We start from the raw sequence: 23,928 nt of genomic DNA, 5'->3' as shown, positions 1-23,928 counted from the left end.
TAATAATAAACAAGTAAATAAAGCTTTGGCTTTGACTTTCCTGCTCCTGATAGTTGGAAATGGAAGTAAATGTATAAAATTCTCATTCAAGCAAAAAATGGAACACAATACAAATGACTTGTGATGTCTTTCCTTTCTAGGCTGCGGTGTCTGTTTACCAATAGGCGGGCCGTAGGTAGGTATGTTACAAGCGTTGGTACTAAAGCGTATCAATTTATAAAATGTAGTTTTTTGAAGTTCATCGTAATAAAATGTAGGTATAAGAATAGGTATCGCGTTCTTGGTTATGTGAAATACCTAAAACATGTTTATATTTTGCCAATTTTAAAAGAACCGGCAGTGTTGCTGATCCACTTTGTTTCTCTCATACCAAAGTCTAGTCACGTATGTTGCGACCGCAATGCTGTGAGGCTTAGACCCAATTTGAATGAAATTCTTAAATCGCTACTCATACAAATACCTACTCTTAACTTGATTAAACTTAGTATGGTGCAATCTTCAATAACTATCAATATTGCCTAAGTGCATGTTTGTGCTACACAGCCTTGAAAGTCATTGGATATGTGAAATAATAATAAACGCCATCCATGAGGAACTTATTACTTTCAAATAATATGTAATATAAGAATTTAATTTAGAGTAGGTATAGTTTAAGTTTGAAAACTATAAAACAACAAACTATAAGTTTCTAATGCAAAAAAGAAAAACAAAGAGGAGAGACGTTAAAGAAACCCGAAAGAGTAGTAATATCTATCTCAGTCTGCATCGAAAGTAGTGTATCGGACTTTGCGTTAAAGTATCTGCCATTCTATGATAGCTTGACAAAAATAGATATAAATAAATAAATATTATAGGACATTATTACACAAATTCACTAAGTCCCACAGTAAGCTCAATAAGGCTTGTGTTGAGGGTACTTAGACGTTATATATAATATATAAATATTTATAAATACTTAAATACATAGAAAACACCCATGACTCAGGAACAAATACTCATGCTCATAACACGAATAAATTCCCTTACCAGGATTTGAACCCGGGACCATCAGCTTCGTAGGCGGGATCACTACGTACTAGGCCAAACCGGTCGTCAAGATATATCTGTTATATATACAGAACAATATAAAATATATACAGTTTACTGCTGCATGCCAACTGTCGCCAAATATCTCTACTTGCTAACTACTTACTTACTCTCTGTATTTATAAAAGTATTAGAGGGTGGCAGATACTTTTGGCGCGTTGTTTCATTCGATACTATTAATGTTGACTGAACTTAAAGGATGATTCAAGCTAGACCGGGCCGGGGCCAGGCCGATTCCATGGAAAAAACCACGGGATCACCGATCTGCCGTCATAGAAAATGACGTGTCGTATGCCTCGGCACGGGCCTGGCGCGGTGTAGCTCTCTGGACTCTCACTCTTGTGAGTCATCCTTTATACGATAATATAGAGCTTTTGACTCTTTTGAGTCGAGTTTCATGTTAAGATCAAGAAACTGGGAGCACCGATTCACGACCGATAGGTTTAACTTATAAATAAAAGAAGTCGTGACCCAAACTAGTTACAACTATATTGTTAGTTAGTTAGTTAAAATGTATATTTTGTTGATTTTAAGTGCAAAACATTTTCTGAAAGGCGCGTAGATTTCGTCTATACTATACAGAGAGTATGTGTTGGATAATTTATATTATGAGTTATGTACGCGTACACTTTTCTTAATTTTTGTAAAGTATTAAAAATACGCAATCATAATTTGATCGTGACCCAAACTAGTTACAACTATATTGTTAGTTAGTTAGTTAAAATGTATATTTTGTTGATTTTAAGTGCAAAACATTTTCTGAAAGGCGCGTAGATTTCGTCTATACTATACAGAGAGTATGTGTTGGATAATTTATATTATGAGTTAGGTACGCGTACACTTTTCTTAATTTTTGTAAAGTATTAAAAATACGCAATCATAATTTGATCTGTAAAGCATGTTACGAAGCACCCATGACTCAGGCACAAATATCTGTGCAGATCACACAAATAAATGCCCTTACCGGGATTCGAATCCGGGACCAGCGGCTTTATAGGCAGTTGTCAAATACATAAATAATACATATTGAAATGAATATTATTCGTAGGTACTTTTAGCGTGGTTAAATTCAATATTTTATTTTGTCAATACAGATAACCTCTGTCTCCTAAAGTATTGAACCTACAGTAAAAATGTATATAATATAATTTACAGAATATTTAATGTAGATAACGTAGAAATAACAATTATTGTTATCTGTATTGTATTATTGTTTGCGAGGGTAGTTTGTAGCCTCACTCAACAGGGTGCTGTAATAAAAACGCGTTGTAAAAAGTTGATAGTGTAACATTCCGTTCTTATGTATACGTTAGTACTGTATTTTATTACTGTTTTTCGTTTAGGTAAGTAACAGGCTTCATAGATCAAATTATGATAACGTATTTTTAATACGTATGTATATCGGCGCCTGGTACCCATAGCTTTGCTTAGTTTGAGGCTAGGTCGATTTGTGTGAGATGTCTCCAAATACTTATTTATTTATACCTCAGAAACATACAGAAAAAGTTTAAACCTAAATAAGCACAAATTGGAATTGCCTTTCTCCTCATTAAAGCTTGTTACATCTAGCCCTCATTTTATGTGCATAAAAATTTATAATCACCTTCCGAATTCGCTAAAAAACTTAGAAAAGCCTAAATTATTTCAAAATAAATTAAAAAACTTCCTTATTAGTAAGTGCTTTTACAGTGTGAAAGATTACTTTAACGAAAATTATGATTTTTTTTATTATTTATTCATTAAATATGTACAGCAAACTTTTCACTATATCTAATTTAATCTAAACATTTTAATTGAAACCAGCATTTAAAGACATAGTGTGCAGTAACAGCCCAAAAAGACCGAGGCCTGTGCTAGGGCTAGTTACAATATATGTGACCCAAGTTTAGAGAGCGATCGGATTTTGGAAAAGTAATTTTCCTATACCTAATATAAAATTTATTCAGTCTACGAAAGAAGCTTGATTATTTAATTAAACATGCATTACTGGCTATATAGTTTTCTTATTATTTTATTACATACATATATAACATACTGTATACGTATATTGGGTATTAAAATACTTTTATAATATCTATTTATGTAGATTGCTTAAAGCTGTTAAGTTGTTTAGTTTTAAGTTATTTGTAGTATTAATGTTGCTGTGTCCTTACAGGGCGTCACTTGAGCTTACCACATAATATGTACCACTTTTACAACTGGTTTGTGACATGCAATAAATGATTCTATTCTATTCTAAGCTCTTTGAGCCTTATTTACCAGGTACTTAACTGTAGCAAGGCAAAAGGATGTATCTTATTTACTTAATATTAAAATAGTCTGTTTGTCAGATAATAAGCGCATTTATTTCGTGGGTTTTGCAGTTTAAAACACAGGAATATAAATTTTGACAAATAAAATCAATTTGTAAGAGAGAGCTTTATACATTGGTGCCACGGTTAACGCAATCATTTACCCTACCATGAGACTTGCACCCAACCAATAAAAATATATAGGTACTCACGTCTAGATACATTTACAAAAGGACATCCTGCAGGCAAAGGCGAAATAATAAACACAATATCAAGTAGAGTGGCAATATAAGACAATGCCTTCCTCCCGAGTAACCATATAAGAGGTTAATAACTTTGTTGTTGGGACGAAGGACAAACATGGTCGTTAGAAGGCGAATCGGAGTAGCCTACCTATATCAATTGGTCGAGTAAGGCAAATAATGGTCTAAGAGCAGGCCACGGAAAAAGGAACATTCTATCAAAAACACTTTCATGTCAAATGTTGCCAAGACGAAACCATAAGGCTCGCGCTGTCAAAAAGTTATTAGATGTTTTGTAGAGCCTAGCTGCTAACTCTACAAGTCCTTCACAAACTTTACACCTTAGTCAAAATATATTGCTTGGCCGTTTCGCTACCGTCATGTCACATGGGCGTAAGGTGAACAATTTATTCAATATTCGTTATTTTTTACTATACAATACTTCTTGTACTAGCGAAACGGCCAAGTCACATATTTAGTAGAGTTTGTGAAGTTAGGGCTTGTAGAGTTAGAAGCTTGGCTCTACATGAGATCGATCCTTATGGTTTCGTCTTGGCAACATTTTACATGAAAATGTTGTTGATGGGATTTCACTTCTTTTTGTAAGTCGCTTATGACAATCTTCCAAACCCTAATTTAAAGAGTTGGGGGTGATTTACTATTAAAAATCCTGCAATATGTATCTGGGGGTATTTTTTATACAATCTGCTTTTTTTACTGACTCCCTATCAACTTCAACCCCTTTTCTCCCTAACGCCCTTTTCCTCCCGCTTTTCACTCTTACGGGGTTATTTTGGGGTTGAAAACTATTCTTTATCCTTTCCCATAACAAAAACTATCTACATACTAGATTTCAACTAAATGTCACCGTACTTTTTTTAGTTGCCTGTAAAATTACTCACTATTGGGCAAACGCACAACCCTTCTCCCCTAGACTTCCAGTAGGTACAGCCAATTTAATATAATTTCTGGCCAATTGTTGAGATGTGCGTCCAGATCGTCCCGCGATCTCCTCTGTCGACCACTCCTGCATTTCCGTAGTAAATGGGACCAAGAAGACCTCGTCATAAAATGTCAAATAAATGCATAAATGTTGCTGAAAGAAAAAAGACAATAATAACAAACAACATACCCGCGGGCAGCTTGTAGCGAGCTGACGGTGAGTGGTGACACCGCGGACCCCTTTTCCAGAGGGCCCTTTTATCCGGCCCTCACCTCTGAACTTGAGTGGCGTCGCAAAATCGGAACCAAAGAGTAAAGTAAGTACATAGAAAAAGAGAGCCCTCTTCAAGTATTTTAAGGAAACCATAGACATATATATTACTTCGTAAAGACTGGCTTTACGAGCACTACGAATGGGGTTGATACATGGGTGTCAAAATCGCATTTAGTTACACCGCTGCGCTCAGTCGTCTGGCGAACTGCGCAGTGGAAACACGTCACGTAATGTCATTCCCAATTTTTTTTAAAGCCTAATTGTGTTATGAAATTGTGTAAAAACTATTACAGAAAAATCAATTACACTTATGAGATTTCATATCATCGGTAAATCATTTCAAATTAAATACATTAATTTCTTGCTAAAAACAAATTTTAAACGATCATTTTGTTTCATATTGACCTTGCGCCTGAATCCCGATGCGGTGGTACACAGACACATATTAAAGTAGACTGCACTCTCGCCTCCAAGAAACGTGCCGAGCGAGATAATTCGAGGGAGATCACTGCTATTAGGTACCATATTGTTATTTTAATTGGTTAGGCTAGTTTATTGACTCACTTAAAAATAGTCCTTGTAAATGTTGACATTCAGTGAAAATCAAGCTTCTTTGGTTGGTCACCACTTCAACCCAGTAGCGAGTGAGAATCGAGGCGCTCCGCCAACGCCCTCAGAAGATCGTAATAAACTAGCACGGCAAAATTTATAATAATGTAATTTATGTATATTAATAAAAATAGTAGCATGGTTTGTTTAGCTGTGGCAACAATGATAACATATATTCAATTGTCACTTCATCGTCGCCCTAAAGAAAAAGGGACCAAAACGCCAATTACATCCACACTTCCCGATAACGGGCCCGAAATCGGGACTGATAATCGTTTTCTGTTTCACGGAATATCAGCACATCGTTAACGATATTGGAAATGTAAACAATACTTTGTCTCTAATTACCAGAAATGTTCAATGTTTGATATTTTTGCATACGAACCATTTTTTTGTTTTTACAATTCAAATATTGTAAACGATGCGCTGATATTTGGTGAAACGGAAAAATATTCTTTCTCGGCCCCGAAATTGGGTCTAGTATCAGTGACACTTAAGGTCTCCCTCGAGCAATTTTTCTAGACACGTTTTTTGGAGGCGAGAGTGCAGTCTATTTTCGCGTATGTCTCTGGGGAAAGAGACTTGATTGTATCTTTGCTCTGCCCATCGGCCACGTAGTTTACGCTGTATACAACTTGTGTGTAGATGGCGCTGTGTTTTGCTTAATGAGGCTTTACGGTCGGAATTGTTTGCATGGCCTTATCCTTACTTTTTTAGATCTATGAAGGAAACTAATTTCGAAACGCTATCTCTATTTTGTATCGGAAACTAGCTATGTATGTGTGCGTGTACATCTAGGGGAAGGTGGGGAGGGTCGATCCCTAGGGGACACTTGGTAATCTTCATTTCAAGTTTAACCAGACGTCATACAGTTGTTTACGCTAGCAACACTCATTAATTCGTTCCTAACTTCACGTTCTGTCATGGCGCCGTTTGGAACAAGTCAGTGGTTTGCAAGTGGCGGACTATGAAAAATTTGCTGCGTGCTGTATTTAATTTTCGGTAAGTTTTAACTGGATTTATTAAGTAAAATGTGATAGAAAAGCTCTTAGTGAGTATGGTTATTCTATTTGTTGTTTATTGAAGTGTTAATTAACTTTGATTTCATTGAAATACGCGAACGTAAGTTTCGATCACGCCATGTTTTATAACCTGAGTATGTATGGGGAGACTTCGACTTTTTCTTTGGGGGAGACATGATCCCGGGATCATGTCACCCCTAAAGGGATCAACTCTACTTAGTAATGAACAAAACGTTTCATAATGCTGTAATTTTTTATTGTTTTAGGAAATCATGCGTCGAAAATATACGACCAGAGAAGGTTGAAAACAAAGAATACTGATAGACAAGGAAAGATTAAAAAATGCTGTATCAGAAGTATTAGCTGGTATTACCATTAAAGTGTTTAAAGCCAAATAGTAACTTATTTTTGATGAAGACTGATTAATATAATATAGCTAAGTATTAGCTATTGTTGTTGATTATTACTTAGATGTTTAATTCCGCAAATTAGGTATTTCTAGACTGTTAAAACTTCTGAGATTATAGTTAGCTTGTTACTTGAGTCTCCAAATGATGATGAATAAGAGCAATTTACAGTAATCATTATGATTGTTTGGAAGTTTGTTTATAAACAATTAAACTTTTTTTAATTATTATTCTACAGACAAGTGTACTTGTTAGAAGAAATTTTATGTTTGCTACTTCTTTTTGATTTTTTGATGGCGCAATAGTTATTTACGATACAAGTGCGAAAAATAGGAAATTTTACACGAGTTACGAATTACCTATTCGCACATGTATCCTACAACGTTTTACAGTACATATAACCCTTTAAATTTTCGACATAGTTACATAATGTGCTAATTTACGCACTATGGGGGAAAAGTAGCACCATATGTACTGTAAAATTGATTACCAGTTTGGTGTTCTTTTTTCGAAAATATAACTAGTTTCTTCTTAAAAATTGAAAGATACGGATCATTATGTGTTTGATTTCTTAATAGATTAAATTCCTGTTGATCAACTCAATAAATTAACGTGAAATCAACCCTCAAAGTATGGCATTGTCACTTAAAATCTATTTACCTTGTGTCCCCAAGCATGGGAGACTTGATCCCTTTCGCATCAAGACATCTTATTGGCGGAAATATAACTGCTAAGTATGGAAGATACAGTATATATATGTTCTTTGTGTGTTTACCTAATTCTAGATGCATTGCTAGTTCCGATTCGGGCTATATAATCTGTGAGAATCTGGTATGGGGAGACACGGTAAAAATCTGTTTACCATGTGTCCCCAGAACCTGGGAGACTTGATCCCCCAGGATCAAGGCTCCCAACCAGGGGTAAACATGTCTCCCTTATACAGGGGACACATGGTAAAAGTCTACATTATGGCATTTCTTTAAATAATGGTCTAAATTGTTGCACAATTCTGTTCTAATTCAAAGTATTCATAAATAGATAAATTCTGAATCGTATGGTCTATAAAGCTTTTCAATACTGCTAATAGTTTAAAAAATTTAGTCTAAAATCAAAAGGGGTGATCAACCCTCCCCAGTTTCCCCTACATATGCATCAGTATGTGTAGGTACTTCATAATATTAGGTCTACTTGGGCGGTTCACAAGTTAATTTTTTGTTTGATTTCTTGTAACTTTGATAGTTTTGTTTTTAAAAGATATCGAACAAAATACTAACTCGTAAGCCGCCCAAGTAGATCTAATAGTATGTAGAAAAGTGTTAAAAGAATGAAATCCAAAAAAGACATACTTTATAGTAATGCAAGTAAAATTATGTTTATTTGCTTTCAATTTGGTATACAAGATAGTAATAGACTAGGTGTTGTTAGTACTTGCAGCTTCCGATTCTGTTTGGAATTGTTCTTTTTACCTTTGTTCATCTTTGTGTATAAAGCTGCATTAGCTTCGTATTCTGTGACTTGTGTCTCAGTCTGACCTAGAACTCTTTCATAACTGCCTTGCCTAGTTCTCAACTGAGCGTCTCTTCTTTGACTTTAACATCCAACTGACTTGAGTTCAAGATATTCCGGAGGTAAAGTGTATATTAGGAGAATTTCTGGTAATTTCGTCTCGCTCTCTGGCTCCGTAAACAATTCGCTCCAGATATTCTTTAAAATAAACACATGAGTAATGATGTCGTGGATCGGGTCCTTCTTGTACTAATGAATTTCAGGCATAGGACGGAGGTCTTGTCTACGCACATACCTCCATAGATGCCATTGATGTACGTAATAGGGGTAGATGAGGTACCAGGCGCTCGATCGTGAGCCACAAAATATAGGTTCCGGGACCTATATTGAATTAGTCGTACGGGTGACGCTGAAGTGTCAACATTGTCATCAAATTCGATAAAATATTGCCAAAGAATGCCGTGTTGCGCCTTTTTCCAGTGCCTCAATAGCTCCAAGCACAAAAACAAAGCTCACGGTATCACTTTTCATTCGTAAGTACTGTTATAACATTTGAAAACATATTTTTTTCTAAATAATATTTAAAATTTCCTTGTTATTGAGTGAGCGCGACAGCTAAATAATGCATTACCCATGTGAGAAACACGTTTTTCCGACTGTCAAGTAAGCATGCATTGTAGAGTCAGCAAATTTTTTATAAATATGCAACTTTTTAAATCATGTGCTCCTATTCCTTGAAACTATAGAATGTAACCGGTTTTTATTTTAATATACGAATAACCGGTTGTTAACCAAAAATCCAGTTTTTCTGATAGTATTTTTAAAACAATATCTTGCATTATCTTGAAACCCAAATATCGGGAATAGTCCATCAAAAATTACTAAATAGTACTTGTACAACAATAGGAAAACTATGGACAACATTTTTAACCAGAGCTTGGATTTACAATTTTAATATGCGAGTTATAGTGTAGTTTTAAGATGTATTTATGTATGTTGAAAACTATGTAAAAAATATTTAGAACAGATATTAAATCAATCAAATTTAACCTATTTATTTACTTCCTTTTATCATAAACAAAAGAAATAAATAATAATCATCTCTATTTGTCAAGTAAAATGTATGACGACTTGTCTGGCCTAGTGGGCAGTGACCCTGCCTATGAAGCCGATGGTCCCGTCCCGGGTTCAAAGTTCTGATGATGGAATCCATGAAGAATTGAGGGAACACCTAAAATCTTATAGGTACACATATAGTGATTTTTGTAGTTTTTATCTACAAATTAAGCATTTTCATCCAAAAACTGGCAATTAGTGTAGTGGAACTGCTGATGATGAACAGAACGAAACTCCCTAACTACGTATTTACCATTTGACTATTTGTTTTAATTTGTCCTCTTTGTAGAGCAACTAAGGTGATGAAAATGAAAACGATGAAAATCAGAACGAATACTTTAAATTGAACATTCTAATGTAAGGGCACGCTGCCGTCTCAAATCGATAAAAGTGGGACATTAAAGTGGCTAATTTCGCCTTCGATAGGGAATGATTTAAAAAAATATAACTTTTTGCAATTTTTTTAACTAAAAATGAGTATGAACGTTAAAAAAATGAAAACAATTATGTTTAGAGAAAAAACTTTAACTTATTTCTATTTTAAAACGAGCTGCAGCAGTGGAAATGCCTAGCGATTGAATTGTGAAAATTAAAAATGATGTTCGGTTTCGTTTTTGATACAATTTTTTTCTCTCCATACATTATAATTTTTCTTTTTATACCGCCCTCTACGCATATTTTTTTTAATTGTATAGATAAACTATCGGTTTTACATATTTTATTTAGTGTGTTAGCGAAAAAAAATTGTTTTCCATAAAATAAATTAAGTGCCTATTTATTTTAATTTCGTATATATTTTATAAATATTTGTTTCCTGACGCTACCTAATAAAGACCGACGTTGAAGGCGCTTATTCCCATGACTTACAACTTGTCCAATATAAGTGAATCCGTATACGTATCGTAACTATGAATAAACAAGGTTCACACTTTTATATTGGTTCTCTTGAGTCGTGCGCTCGGCGAACGAGAGGAATCTATAAATACCAGGAGTAACTACGAATTACCAGTGATTACAATATTGTCTCTTGTCAAGCGTACCTGTCTTTTCCGAAAAACCATCAGAAGTGAAACCTTGAGATCCCTATCAACTGAGATCATATCGTTATACTGGTTTTCTCGAGGCGACACGTTAGTTGAACATAGTGAATAGTCGACCAGGGTTTCAGAAGTAAAAAACGAGGGTCAATTTCATGCTTTAAAAATATGATAGTCAATAATTTGATATTAACCTCAGTGTAACTCGCTCCCTCAGATATTTGCTTGAGAGAGACGGTCTAAGATTAGGTAATATCAAATCATTGATATTTTTTAAAAATCGAAATGACTTAATATCACTTTAAGACGACAATGTAAGAAGTATGTACGTCTCGCCTACACATTTGTATAATGTTATTAGTTTTTCTCTGTTGCACCTCGAGGAATACGCAAAATATAGGGGTCTCGCTTGCGCAGCACTGTTAACTATATTTGATTATCCTTGTTGCTCGTTGTGCACATGTACATTATAATGGTGTGCAGTATTTGCAAATGAATGGGTGCTGGACAAGATTTTAGTTTTGTCAACTATTAACGTCACATATCTACCCCTTTTACTTACATCAATGATAGATGCACTCTGTTTCGTCTTACTTAGCGGAATCAAATTGCACAAATCTTGGCATAGTGTCATCGGACATGTTTGACGTAAATAAAATTAAAATAATCATCGCTTGTTTTCATCTGATGATGATGATGAAATTTTCTTCTTAACTTCGAAAATGTGTAAACCTCCCGGCATTGCCTTGAACACTGTTGTATTTGAAACATCCAGGTTTCGTGACATTGGACTATTGGGATTCTAATTTCCCTATTTGAATTTGACTCGTGTTTAATTGCTTGCTTTGATTTTATTCTGCTCTGCTCCGCACTTTAAAATTAATAGAAAAATAATAAGTTGATATCAATCAGATCTCTGTTTACATTTTTTTTTGACAGTAAACAACAGTTGCTAGGTAACAAAATTATGAATAAAGATAAGTCTTGACATACGAGGTATATGCAACCTTCTTCATGTTGTGTTCATAGTGATGTTATATTTTTATAATCGGAAGTCAACTTTATGCAAAAGTATGTTATTGGATCCCATTAATAGAAATCGCCGCTATCTTTACTAATGTTAACTACATTTTTAAGTGTCGCCCCCCTGATCCTATATCCTGCTCGGAACCTATGCTCCTGGTTGTAAGTGTAAAATGTCATAACGCCGGCGGCCTGCTAAACGACTTACTGGGATCTTGGCTACCGCAGACTCACTTCTCGACAGCCTCACAGCCGCTCTAAAGTCACTCTGTGCTAGCCTTCGACCCCTCGCATGCCTTCCAAAGGTCTGGGACCCCATGGTTCCGAGATATGGAAGACATAATACATCACAAACAATATACAAATGTTGTTTGTTATTATTGTGTATAATTCATGTTATCGCTACATGTTATGTACGAGTATAAGTATATGGGCTTCTGAACCAAAACAATATTATAGAGTCGTCCGCAATATTGAACTTAACGGTGGCAGGAAAATGAAATCAGAAACTTTCGACATGTCTAACTTTTTTATCGCCTAGTTAAAAACTCGTAGTTGGGAAACATGCTCTGCAAACTTTTCTTTTAGTAGGTGAATTATGATAGTTATTAAATCTGGTATCCATTGAAATATTAGAAATACTTTTCTTTTTTATGTGATTTTGAACTATGAAACTTATCGCAAACTGCATGTTTCAAAGTTCTCAGCTACAAGTGCCACAACGGATTTACTTTTGGAAAGCTTACAAAGTTTCTCTATAGATAAATGTGACACATTTTAGAATTTAACATTGTATTTCTAAAGAAGTATTACAGCTAGACACAATTGTAATGCTTTTAAACAAAATACAGAATACATTTTATCTTTAATTCAAAGTTATTATTATGCATTGTGAACAATAAGAGAAAAGCCCTTTAAGTACATAATTTCTGCAGATTTATTATTAAGAGACAGTCGAATTAGATTTATTCTAAATGAGTCTTTTTATATTCATTTTAAGTAAACCGTAATTTTTGCTAGCGGAACGAGAAAGCTGGACAGAAACCCTCATTTAGTTGCAAATTGTGTGCACAAAATCTTCATTTTTAAAGTTTTGTTATGAATTCGCTTCATTTTTCGCTTATGTTGCAGGTTAATGATGTTTCGGTGGAGAATGCCCCTCATTCTGTAGCCGTTGATGCTCTACAGAAGGCTGGAAATGTTGTAAGATTAGTAAGTGGACTCTTTCATCTTTTATTTTCAGTTTCTTATTTCAATTCTTTATAATTTGGGACATATTGCTTGTATATTACAGTTTATTTCTATCAATGTTTTAAATTGAGTTACGGGTCGTAGTTTACAATGGCACTATAAATTATTTTTGTAATTAGTCTAAAGGTTGCATTCGGATTGCGATTATAGTAGCGTTAGTTACTACTGCAGCAGCATATATACTAATGTCAATTTCCTTGATAAATTGAGCTGATGTTGTTGCCGCCACATATAAAAATGCAACACTCAAATACTCGTTTATTTATGCAACAACTGCAGGAGTAATCGCTAATGTGCTAGGGCACTCTATCCTTGCCGTGGCACCAAGTGGCGAGTCGGGCCATAAAAGTCGGGTACCGGACCTTTTATGCTTAATACTATATGCACTACCATTGTGAGTCTCGCTCCATAATGCCGTGCAAAAAAGCATGATTCCGATGATTTACTAACTGACTCGCCACTTCGTTTTGCGGCACATATAGTTAACTACTCGTGGCCCAGAATTCGAACATGGCTGACCGCGTGTCCTGACTGTTGCATATTGCGTAATGCCTGAGTGTTTCGACAATTTTGGCTTCTTTAATTACAGCATTTCAGTTTATCCCGGTCTACGTTATTAAAATAAGCGTAATGATGTCCCATCCTAACTAAACCTACCTACATAATAATCCAAACCTACACCCGTAAACGGAACCTCCTGCTTTTTGGAGTCAGTAAAATATAGGCCAAATTCTCATTTGTTGCTTAATGTTAACATCCAAAGTAATTGGATGTTTGTTTAAGTTACCACATAAGAGCATCTTGTCTAATATTGTTTACAGTAGGTACATATGGTGCTACTTTACCGCACTAGTGCGGTAATTAGCACTTTACGTGCCTATGTCGAAAATTCACATTAATTAAATTGTGACATGCGAATAATAATTCGCAAATCGCGTCAATTTAAAACACTCCCTTCGGTCGTGTTTTAATTAATCGCCATTCGTTGCATTTTTTTTTTTTTTCACACAAGTGTCTGTCCCATATATTTATTTATTTACGATACAAGATCGTTATGTACTATTACGTATCCTACCATTCGCAGATATCTTTACATCGCACTATTTTGTACCAATATGTCTTAGATTTCATAACTGTAACAGGTCACTGGGTATCCTAAACCCTGCAAGTCATGCATAATTTATCGCTCCCAATAGTGTGCAAGCATGTACAAGCAACCAGGTTCCGATACCGAATAATGTATGAATTAGTAACTTAATCAGAACGGGGAGGTTTAAATACGATGCCACATTTTACAAATTCTACAAAAAACATCTGTTATCTAGTAGGTATATTCGATTTTTTATTCTATAAATAGTTAATAGCCTCCATACTAGTCGGCTAAGATCGTGCCTACGAAGCTGGAAGTCCTGTGTTCAAATCTTGATGTTCAAATTTTTGTGTTCATCACAAATATTTGTTCCCGAGTTAAATGTTATATATATATCGTCGTCTAAGTACCCACAACACAAGCTTTATTGAGCTTACTGTGGGGCAAGGTTGATTAATAATCAAACGAACTTACCTGTGAAGTTTGATTACAATTATGCGAGTATCCAAATCCAAGACAACAAATATAATTTACTAGCAGCAGTACACGTTATCGTGCAGTCCAAGTCACACATTTTAGAGATTATAGTATTTAAAAAACAAGTTCGCGCTGTCCCTCTCACTCGCTACGCTGCGTTCCTGCTTCGACATCGCTTCTCCAGTACTCATTATTTCAGAGTTATTTTTGTGTTATTAACAGAGACTATTTTATTTTCATTTTTGGGGATGGGGGGCGGGTCTTTGTTGTCTTGGATTTGGATACTCGCATAATTGTAATCAAACTTCACAGGTAAGTTCGTTTGATTATTAATTATACTTCGTATCCAAATCCAAGACAACAAATATAATTTACTAGCAGATGTTCAGAGCTTTGTATTTAAATTCAAATCCTGAATGCGAAAATAAAATAAAATATCGATATCAAATCAGTATGTTACGAACATACTGATATTATTGATTTTGACTAAAGAGAACAACGTACCACCTAGAAGTTATTAATTTATATCCAATTTAAATAATTATTTATGTATCCACATAGTATAAATGTAAAATGTATGTATAGCATAATAAAATTAAGGAGTGAAATTGCTCTTGGTATTTCATTTCGTTAATATTAAAAAAGTATAAAACTTTCTTTGATTTCACTGTAGTATATTGATAAAGTTGTATATATCTTAATATTCACAAGCTACAACTATTTTTATGTCATTTACAAGCCAGGACGCCATTAAGTGTAAATGTGTTTTCAAGCTTTAGTTGGCTCTAAATAAGTTTTAGATGGGCATTTTCTGTCTGTAACCATATAAACAAGCCATTTTGTATAATTTAGAATTTACCAACCATTCTCTGGATGTAATTACAACGGAGACAAACAAGCATACGGCCTGCCTGATGGTAAACAATCACCGTAGCCTATGAATGCCCGCTACTGCAGAGGTATATTACATGCGCGTTACTGACCCTAAAATATAATCTAATTTTATGTTACGACACTTTAAAGTTAATTTTGAATACAGCAATCAATACTTTCCTCGGTAAATAGCCTTTGAGTGAGGTAGATAAAGGAGAATTTTCTTCATTGTAAAGCTACCATAAATATCAAGGCTATATGTAAGTACTTTAAAACTAAGTCTGGACATGGACAATTACTAGTAGAGTATCCTGTAGGTATTAAGTATTTGAAACTTATCACTTTGAAAATATAGATGGACTAATTTTAGTTATTACCACAGATCAAGAAATAGTAATATGATATTATTTATAACTAAATAGCTAATCTCATCTGCTTATGCGTATCTGAACGATGATGGCTACTACGCTAACAAGTGGCAAGGAACTTAGGTAGATTATGTGTTGAGTTATGATATATTTGTGAACAAAATATCTGGCATGACTTGTAACTTGTACTTCATTTTAAGGAGTAACATTTTTTAACGTTACCTACAATAAAACTGTACAGTGTGCATTTTGCGACGAAAAATGAAAACTATTTAAGCTTTCTTTTACAGCAAGACAATATGACAACCCGAGCATTTACATTTCAGACAATAATAATGTTATTTTTAAAGGATTTCAACCCTTTATTGCGATTATTAATCTAGCTACTTAGCGCAAGCGACTGCAACACGTGGCAGCATAACTCTAGTTGCATGGTTGCACAATTTACAGCACTTATTTCGCGTCGCGGGATAGTGCATCAACGGCGGTTCACCTCTTGTTTGATGCGGCGATGTTCCCCTGAAGTTTGGAGCTGAGAATCCGTAAGTAAATTGTACCGGATTTATTACATTAGGCTCGTTGATATGGTATATTCTTGACAGCATATCAAAGCTGACGTTTGAAGTTATTAGGAGTATATAACAGCGTGATATGAGTACGAATCATAAATTTGGGTTAAAGGGTTTACAGATATATATTTTCCTATATGTTGTTTACATACAGCATTTCTTTGTCTGTAAGGGCAATGACATTGCGTACATTTTGTTTAAGGTATTTTAGGCCGCATTAACACCTATTAAATTACCTCAGCGTAACAAGAACCTCCTTTATATTTCATTATTTTTACAAGTCCTGTAAACTTTAGCTCAACCTTAAATATTTTTGCTCTTTAGTCCCTTATATTTACATGCGTAAAGCTACTTCCAATACTATTAAAGTCTTCAATCATTACATTGGCATCAACACTGTTATAGTAGAGCAACGTTATATATCTTTGACGATATCATTTTGAGATATGTATAATGACCGACTGTAGACCGAAGAGCGAAGTGACCGAAGAGCGTAGCGACCGAAGTGCGAAGCGACCGAAGAGCGAAGCGACCAAAAGGAGCAAAGCAACCGAAGAACCAAATGACCGAAGCATTATAACCTCGACACTTAAAATGAAGCACATATAGCCTCGACGCTGCGGAAATGGAGGCCTCGATACGATTATTGTGGAATTGTATAGTACATATAACTTAAAGTGCGGCATATATCTTCGTCACTGCGACAGCTGCGACAGCGGACCCCTTGACACAATTATTGTGGAGTAATGATAGCATCCTCACTATGACGTGGGGCAAACTTAGCCTCAACACTACGACAGCAGAGCCCTCGACACAATGATTGTGGAGTAATGATAGCCTCCTCACTATTAAAGTGGGGTACATATAGCCTCGACGCTGTGAAAGCGGAGCCCTCGACACAATATTGTGGAGTAATGATAGCCTCTTCACTATTAAAGTGGGGCAAATATGGCTTCAACGCTGTGAAAGCGGAGCCCTCGACACAATGACTGTGGAGTAATGATAGCCTCTTCACTATTAAAGTGGGGCAAATATAGCTTCGACGCTGTGAAAGCGGAGCACTCGACACAATGGTTGTGGAGTAATGATAGCCTCATCACTATTAAAGTGGGGCATGCTTCAACGCTGTTAAAGCGGAGCCCTCGACACAGTGATTGTGGAGTAATGATAGCCTCATCACTATTAAAGTGGGGCAAATATAGCTTCGACGCTGTTAAAGCGGAGCCCTCGACACAATGGTTGTGGAGTAATGATAGCCTCATCACTATTAAAGTGGGGCAAATATGGCTTCAACGCTGTTAAAGCGGAGCCCTCGACACAATGATTGTGGAGAAATGATAGCCTCTTCACTATTAAAGTGGGGCAAATATAGCTTCGACGCTGTTAAAGCGGAGCCCTCGACACAATGGTTGTGGAGTAATGATAGCCTCTTCACTATTAAAGTGGGGCAAATATAGCTTCGACGCTGTTAAAGCGGAGCCCTCGACACAATGATTGTGGAGTAATGATAGCCTCATCACTATTAAAGTGGGGCAAATATAGCTTCAACGCTGTTAAAGCGGAGCCCTCGACACAATGATTGTGGAGTAATGATAGCCTCATCACTATTAAAGTGGGGCAAATATAGCTTCGACGCTGTGAAAGCGGAGCCCTCGACACAATGGTTGTGGAGTAATGATAGCCTCTTCACTATTAAAGTGGGGCAAATATAACCTCGACGCTGTGAAAGCGGAGCCCTCGACACAATGATTGTGGAGTAATGATAGCCTCTTCACTATTAAAGTGGGGCAAATATAGTACCATGTCGACATCTCATTTATAAGAAAATATTTATTTAATATGTGTTTTAATTTTGAACTATTATAATGTGCATTATAAAATTACATTAAAACTTTAATCAACACAGTTAATATCGATTTTCTGTTTGATGAATATCTTGTTGCACAGTAAACCTAAGCTTCTAAGTACTCACGGAAAGGAGAATTATTATTAGACGGAGTCCACAATATTACACAAATCAAGTATATCTTTCCATAATATATTTCATTTTAAAATTATATTATATTATGTTAATCAAAGCTGTCTAATAATAACAAAGCGGGTAACTAACTGATGATCAAATTTAGGAGGCGACCACATCGATTGGACCCAAGACTCGACGATACCGCGATGTCCGATTAAAGCCTACTACCTAATCCGTCATGATCCATACGATAGATACACTGTGGCCCTCATATGGGGCATGGGGCGCACGGTATCGGAGCACGCATAGCACGTCCCGTTTGTATACGTCGATTAATGGCATTAAACACTTTAAACTGTCAGTCAGACTAAATAGTCTTCCAATGTCTTATAGATTGTGTATTGATTGACATTACTCCTGTGTATTTATACCTATAGGTATCTTCATAAGACGCTCATTAAACTTGTTGGTACTGTGTATGTACATTTGCATAAAGACGCGTTTTGTTATCATTCATAGGCACTTATTACCAATCGGCAAGGATTACCATTGTTATCTGTTTTATTGTATGGTAGGGTAGATCGGACATGGTAAAAGCCGCTTTCGTGAAACGATTACCTAGTATATATTAACTTTATTCAGATATGGTTTGTATATTTAAATCTGTACGCGAAAGCATCTCGTAAAAAAAAAATTGTGAGTGAACATTGCATTTTATGCAATCATAAAATGAAATCTAAATAATATTATATTAGTAAATAATACTATAATAGTACGTATTACAATTATTTAAAGTTCAAATTGTAATCTATTTGTAGCCCCATACTTATTTTTTCCGTAATTTATTTATTCAAAAAAGAAGGTAGTTGTAGTAAGTGATTTCGTATGAACGTAAAAATTACTTACTTGATTTCTTAGGTAATAAGTTTATTACGCTAAACGAATATACCTACAATTTCAAATTGAAAGTTTAACTGCCATGTAAGTATGGCAAACGAGACTAGACTTGCCGAGCTGAATAAACATCAATTTTTCGTTCGAGGGTACGGCGGTCGGCAGTTCAAATAATGTTTTGATTCTATACTTCTTATTCAGCGCACAATAAACATTAATCGAAACACAATTAGGTACACATATTTAGAGGAACACTATTTTGGCGAAAATACGTGTGACTCGGACTAACACAAAAACATGTAATGAGTACTGGAGAAGCGATGTCGAAGCAGGAACGCAGCGTAGCGAGTGAGAGGGACAGCGCGAACTTGTTTTTTAAATACTATAATCTCTAAAATGTGTGACTTGGACTGCACGATAACGTGTACTGCTGCTAGTAAATTATATTTGTTGTCTTGGATTTGGATACGAAGTATAATTTGTGTAAGATTGATTGACTTTATATTTATTTACATACTTATTCAAATAAATTTACTCGACTTCTACATTATGTCACCTTCCAAAAGCAAAGTGTAAAGCTAGGATCTGCTTAAAACGCCACCCAAGACGGACAGTGTCCGCGTCAGGAACGGACCAGAGGGCTTATCGCGAACCACGTTCGACGTGTTGCCACCCTGTCACACTTACGTACGAATTTACAAGTGCGACAGAGAGATAACACGTCGAACGTGGTTCGCGGTAGGCCCTCAGACCATGCACATACATTTACGAACGTAGCATTCGGACGTCGTCTGTAGCGGGCGGTTGGCAGTCGACCCAAGAACGAAGTCATTATAAACGTTAAGTTTTTAGCACCTCTTCCATTTTCTCGCTAGGATTACAGTACACTAATTAATCCGATCCGATTGAGAGATTTTTTGTTGGATAGACCGTTGTATTCTGTTAATGAATTTATGAACTATGTATAGATTTTAACGATCCTCTACAGGAGATACTATCTTGACATTATGTTAAAATACTAGTATCTTGTAATTATTTAATTTTTGAATTGATATTTTATTTATTATATTTTTGTATATTTGTTTTGACGATCATAATATGAATTCTTGTAGATTGACATGCCTGCAATTTATAATGTAATCTGTATTATGAAATAAATAAATCTATCTATCTATCTAATCTCTAATGTGGTCGATCTCCGATGTGGTAATTATATAAGTGTGTATACTACACACATACATATATACTTATGCTAATTATCACATCGGGGTACCTACGTACATGATCGATTTTCGTCCTCATTCTTCTCTATTTGGATGGCCGTTGTAGCAATTTGTCTCCACTTCATCCGATGGCAACATTCCAAATACACACTTAGATGCTGTTATCTATCAGCGGTTTATGTAGATAGGTAGCTTACTTTATTCTGACATTAAATTATCACCAACAGCGAGTTCGTCGAGCCCGGCGCCCGCGAGTGGTTACACTGTGGCGAGGGGCGCGGGGCCTGGGTCTCGGCATCGCTGGCGGAGCGGACGACGCGGCGGGCGGCGGGGGCGTTTTTGTGTCGCACATCGCGGTCGGCGGCGCGGCGCACCACGACGGCAGACTGAGGCTAGGTGATAAGATATTGGCTGTTAGGGATGAAGATGTAAGTATTTATACGTCTTCCGCTAAATTCTGATGAGCCAGCCAGAGATATATGTTGTCTAAGTATCCACAACATAACACAAGCCTTGTTGAGCTTACTAGGTGGCTTTTATTTTTATCATATTACAGAATACATGCATTATAAATATTATAATATAAAACTTAGTGAAGAGCATCTGTGAAAAATTAAGAATCTATGAAAATTATTAATATTATTAGACTTACAAGTCAGTGGGCATAATATATTAAAATACCTAAGTAAATTTTAAAAAATACAGATATTTTATTACATAGGTATTTTCAAGGAGTTTTTAAACACAAAGAATATGTGCCTACTGTCAAAAGACTCAATAAATAAAATGTATGTACTATGTTTATATTAAATTAAAGTTTAATTTCGCTTGTTAATGAGGAAGGAGGAAATAGTGCCGAGAGAGGCACGGATCCGAAATGTATGAAATTATCGGAATCTGGATCCTTAACCATGGATCTTCCCATACATTTCAGATACGTCATGCAGTCACGTAGGCACGAGGAAAACCTCTGTACCTTTCTAAACCTTGACATTAAGGAGAAATAAAGCTTCTTTGGTAGTTAAGTATTTTGCATTAAATTTAAAATTAATTATATTATTAATATTCAACATAATTTAACATATTTATAACTCCGACTTATTGCTACTTAATATTCTTAAGTGAGTAAATTTTATAATAATCTAATTAGCATTGTCACTTCATTAGTTGCCCTAAAGAAAGAAAGCGATAGAGGTCTCTCTCGAGCTTTCGCGCTCGGCACATTTTTTGGAGGCGAGTATTTGTTTTTGTCTAGTGTGTCTTGTAACAAAATGTATAACTGAGTATAATGAATTTGTCCAGGGTATAGAAACGTCACTAATAGGAGCGACCCATGCGCAAGCCGTAACAGCCCTGCGAAGCACAGGAGAACAGGTGACTCTGGTCGTGCTGCCCGCTGGCTCCTTTCCGCCCGTTGCCAGAACAGCTCCGCTTTATTCTAGTAAGCGCACCCTTTTTTTAAGAATCAAATTTTGTAAGTACGTAGCCTTGAAGCATATGCTAAATTTATAATACACATAAGAGCAATAGAAATAAATGTTCTTTTATTAACATTCTGTACACGCAGCGCAGCAGTGGGGATGAATGTAACACGGCATACCTAAGTAGAATGAAATCGTTGTTATAAAAATAATTCGCAAGCTTTTGCTTCTATAGAATTGAATATATCTTTTCACATACGACAGCGTATTGAAATATTGCCGCTTGTTCTTTTCCGTGGTAAAGTATAAAAAGCAAGTCAACATATTTTGTTAGGAGTGTTTTTATGGGCTAGTTTAGCAATTGACTGATTATTTGACATGTTAGGTTACTTGCGTCCCCTAAACCAAGTAAGTAGGTACTAATAACATACAAAAGAGATAACTAACCAATATTTATATTCGTTTCCAAAAACTTGTAATCATGATTAAGGGTTCTATTCTATATCTCACTGAGCATAATAAGCATGAGCGAGATTGCTATGCGTGCCCGGGATCGTGAATAGCATGTTTTGGATTTTTTTTTTTTTTTTTGTAACAAAGAAAGTAATCGATGAGTTCGATCAAAAATAAAACTGCGCATTTCTAAAATCAATTATCATATTTTAGCTTTTGTGCAAAAATTGTTAAAAAAATTTAATGTGTGTTTGTGATTTTTTCTATCGAGCGAAAGCCAAGAAAACAGGTTTCAAATCGATGAAGTTACTAGCGAAAGGCCTCAAGATTGCTAATAAAATTTTTGGAAATCGTATTGTGATCTAAAACAGGGCAACGCTTTTCAAAACTCTGCCATCGGAGACAAAATAGTTTTGCATAATCGCAATAGCACCGAAAATAGCACGTCATTATTATAACATTAATGAAGCAACAAGTACCTATGTATAGCAAATCAATACATACAGAATATACGCAGCGTAGATAAACTAGATTCGCTGCTTGAAGTTCCGGTATGACCTTGATTAAATGTAGCGAGGTGATAAAAGTGACTGTGTTGTATATCATAAATGATCATTACACTTGTTTGTATTGATCTTATGTCACAGCATAATTTACATTTAAACAAATGTAACATCAAGCAAGTTGAACCTTCATTTTAAAATAATGAGCATGCAGACACTAACGGAATAAGGAATTTAATCTTCATTTGTCCGCACAGCTAAAACTCAAGCCACGTCGTGTTCTACGCTTCATGAACTTTTGGAAGAGGAGCCGAGTGAAATCCCGAGGTACTGGCCCGCTTTTGTTTCTGCGCACGTTTCATTTCGCCAGAATAGAAATCATTTGAAGTACCTTGACTTGAGGCGTGTAATTGGCATAAATTATCGTCAGTAATGTTTAAACCGTTATGATGCTTAAAATGATCAAAGTATTTAATGTCAGAGTATAAAACTATTCGTTATTTATGTTGCAATCGACGGATGCTGTCAGAACTTTACACAGTACAGTTAGAACTTCTAAGATTCTAGAATAAGATGCTAGCTGAATGCTTGATATACCTCAAGATACGTATTATACTATACAGATAAATGTCCTAAATGCAAACAAGAAATATGTTTGTTCTATTTTACTTAACAGATTTTTCCACTTAATTCTATTCTCATTCATGAAAGGGGTCTCCAAACTGTTTGACCCGAGGGTCATGACCAGGCTTCTGCTTCATTTTCGCGGGCCGTAGTTTAGATAGACCCCTGTTGATCGATCACATCAATATGAAAACACCGTTTGTTTAAGAACTGCAGCACATTCACAAGTCAAGGTACTGGTCATACTATATCCACTGTTGTTTCACTACTATACACGCTAACGTGTTGCCAGTGTTACCGCCGTCGCTTGGCACTAAGTCAAAAACTATAAAACGTTAACTCGCAACCCTTTTTTGGCAAGAACGTATCGTGTATGCCTGGTGTTACAACAAATGCGATTAAAAGAAAAAACGCTTAAGTAGATATATAAAGATGATTTGTTGTAGTAGGAGGCACTTAAATTATGACTTGTTTCTATGTTTTATAAAATAAAAGTTGTTCCAAATCCGATACTGTTAAATTATGTAAATAAAATCAAGGCCTGACTTCGAAATTGATCTAGTTTTACAACTGAAAATAATCAGCGGAAGTCTATCGGCCCGATTCGAAGAATGAAATACGAGAACGATAAGTTCGGGTTTAGATAAGTTCTCATTTAAATATC

The 23,928-nt window shown here is 35.6% G+C and overlaps 1 protein-coding gene across 10 annotated transcripts in view; it reads left to right on the top strand.

Moving 5' to 3' along the window:
• LOC133520606 (disks large homolog 2-like) overlaps positions 1-23,928 on the top strand; it is a 68,667-nt gene that overhangs the window by 33,130 nt on the left and 11,609 nt on the right. For 9 of the 10 annotated variants that reach the window (XM_061855120.1, XM_061855118.1, XM_061855117.1 and 6 more), the window contains exons 5-8: positions 12,687-12,767; positions 20,491-20,691; positions 21,566-21,704; positions 22,898-22,967. In XM_061855120.1, the coding sequence (XP_061711104.1) occupies positions 12,687-12,767; positions 20,491-20,691; positions 21,566-21,704; positions 22,898-22,967 (491 nt within the window). The remainder of the gene's footprint in view (positions 1-12,686; positions 12,768-20,490; positions 20,692-21,565; positions 21,705-22,897; positions 22,968-23,928) is intronic. The other variant, XM_061855122.1, reaches the window with a different exon arrangement.

Source organism: Cydia pomonella, chromosome 8, assembly GCF_033807575.1.
Source record: "Cydia pomonella isolate Wapato2018A chromosome 8, ilCydPomo1, whole genome shotgun sequence".
In the NCBI taxonomy this organism is placed as follows: Eukaryota; Metazoa; Arthropoda; class Insecta; order Lepidoptera; family Tortricidae; genus Cydia; species Cydia pomonella.
Note: the sequence above shows the minus strand (reverse complement) of the source record. Positions and strands in the feature narration are given on the sequence as shown.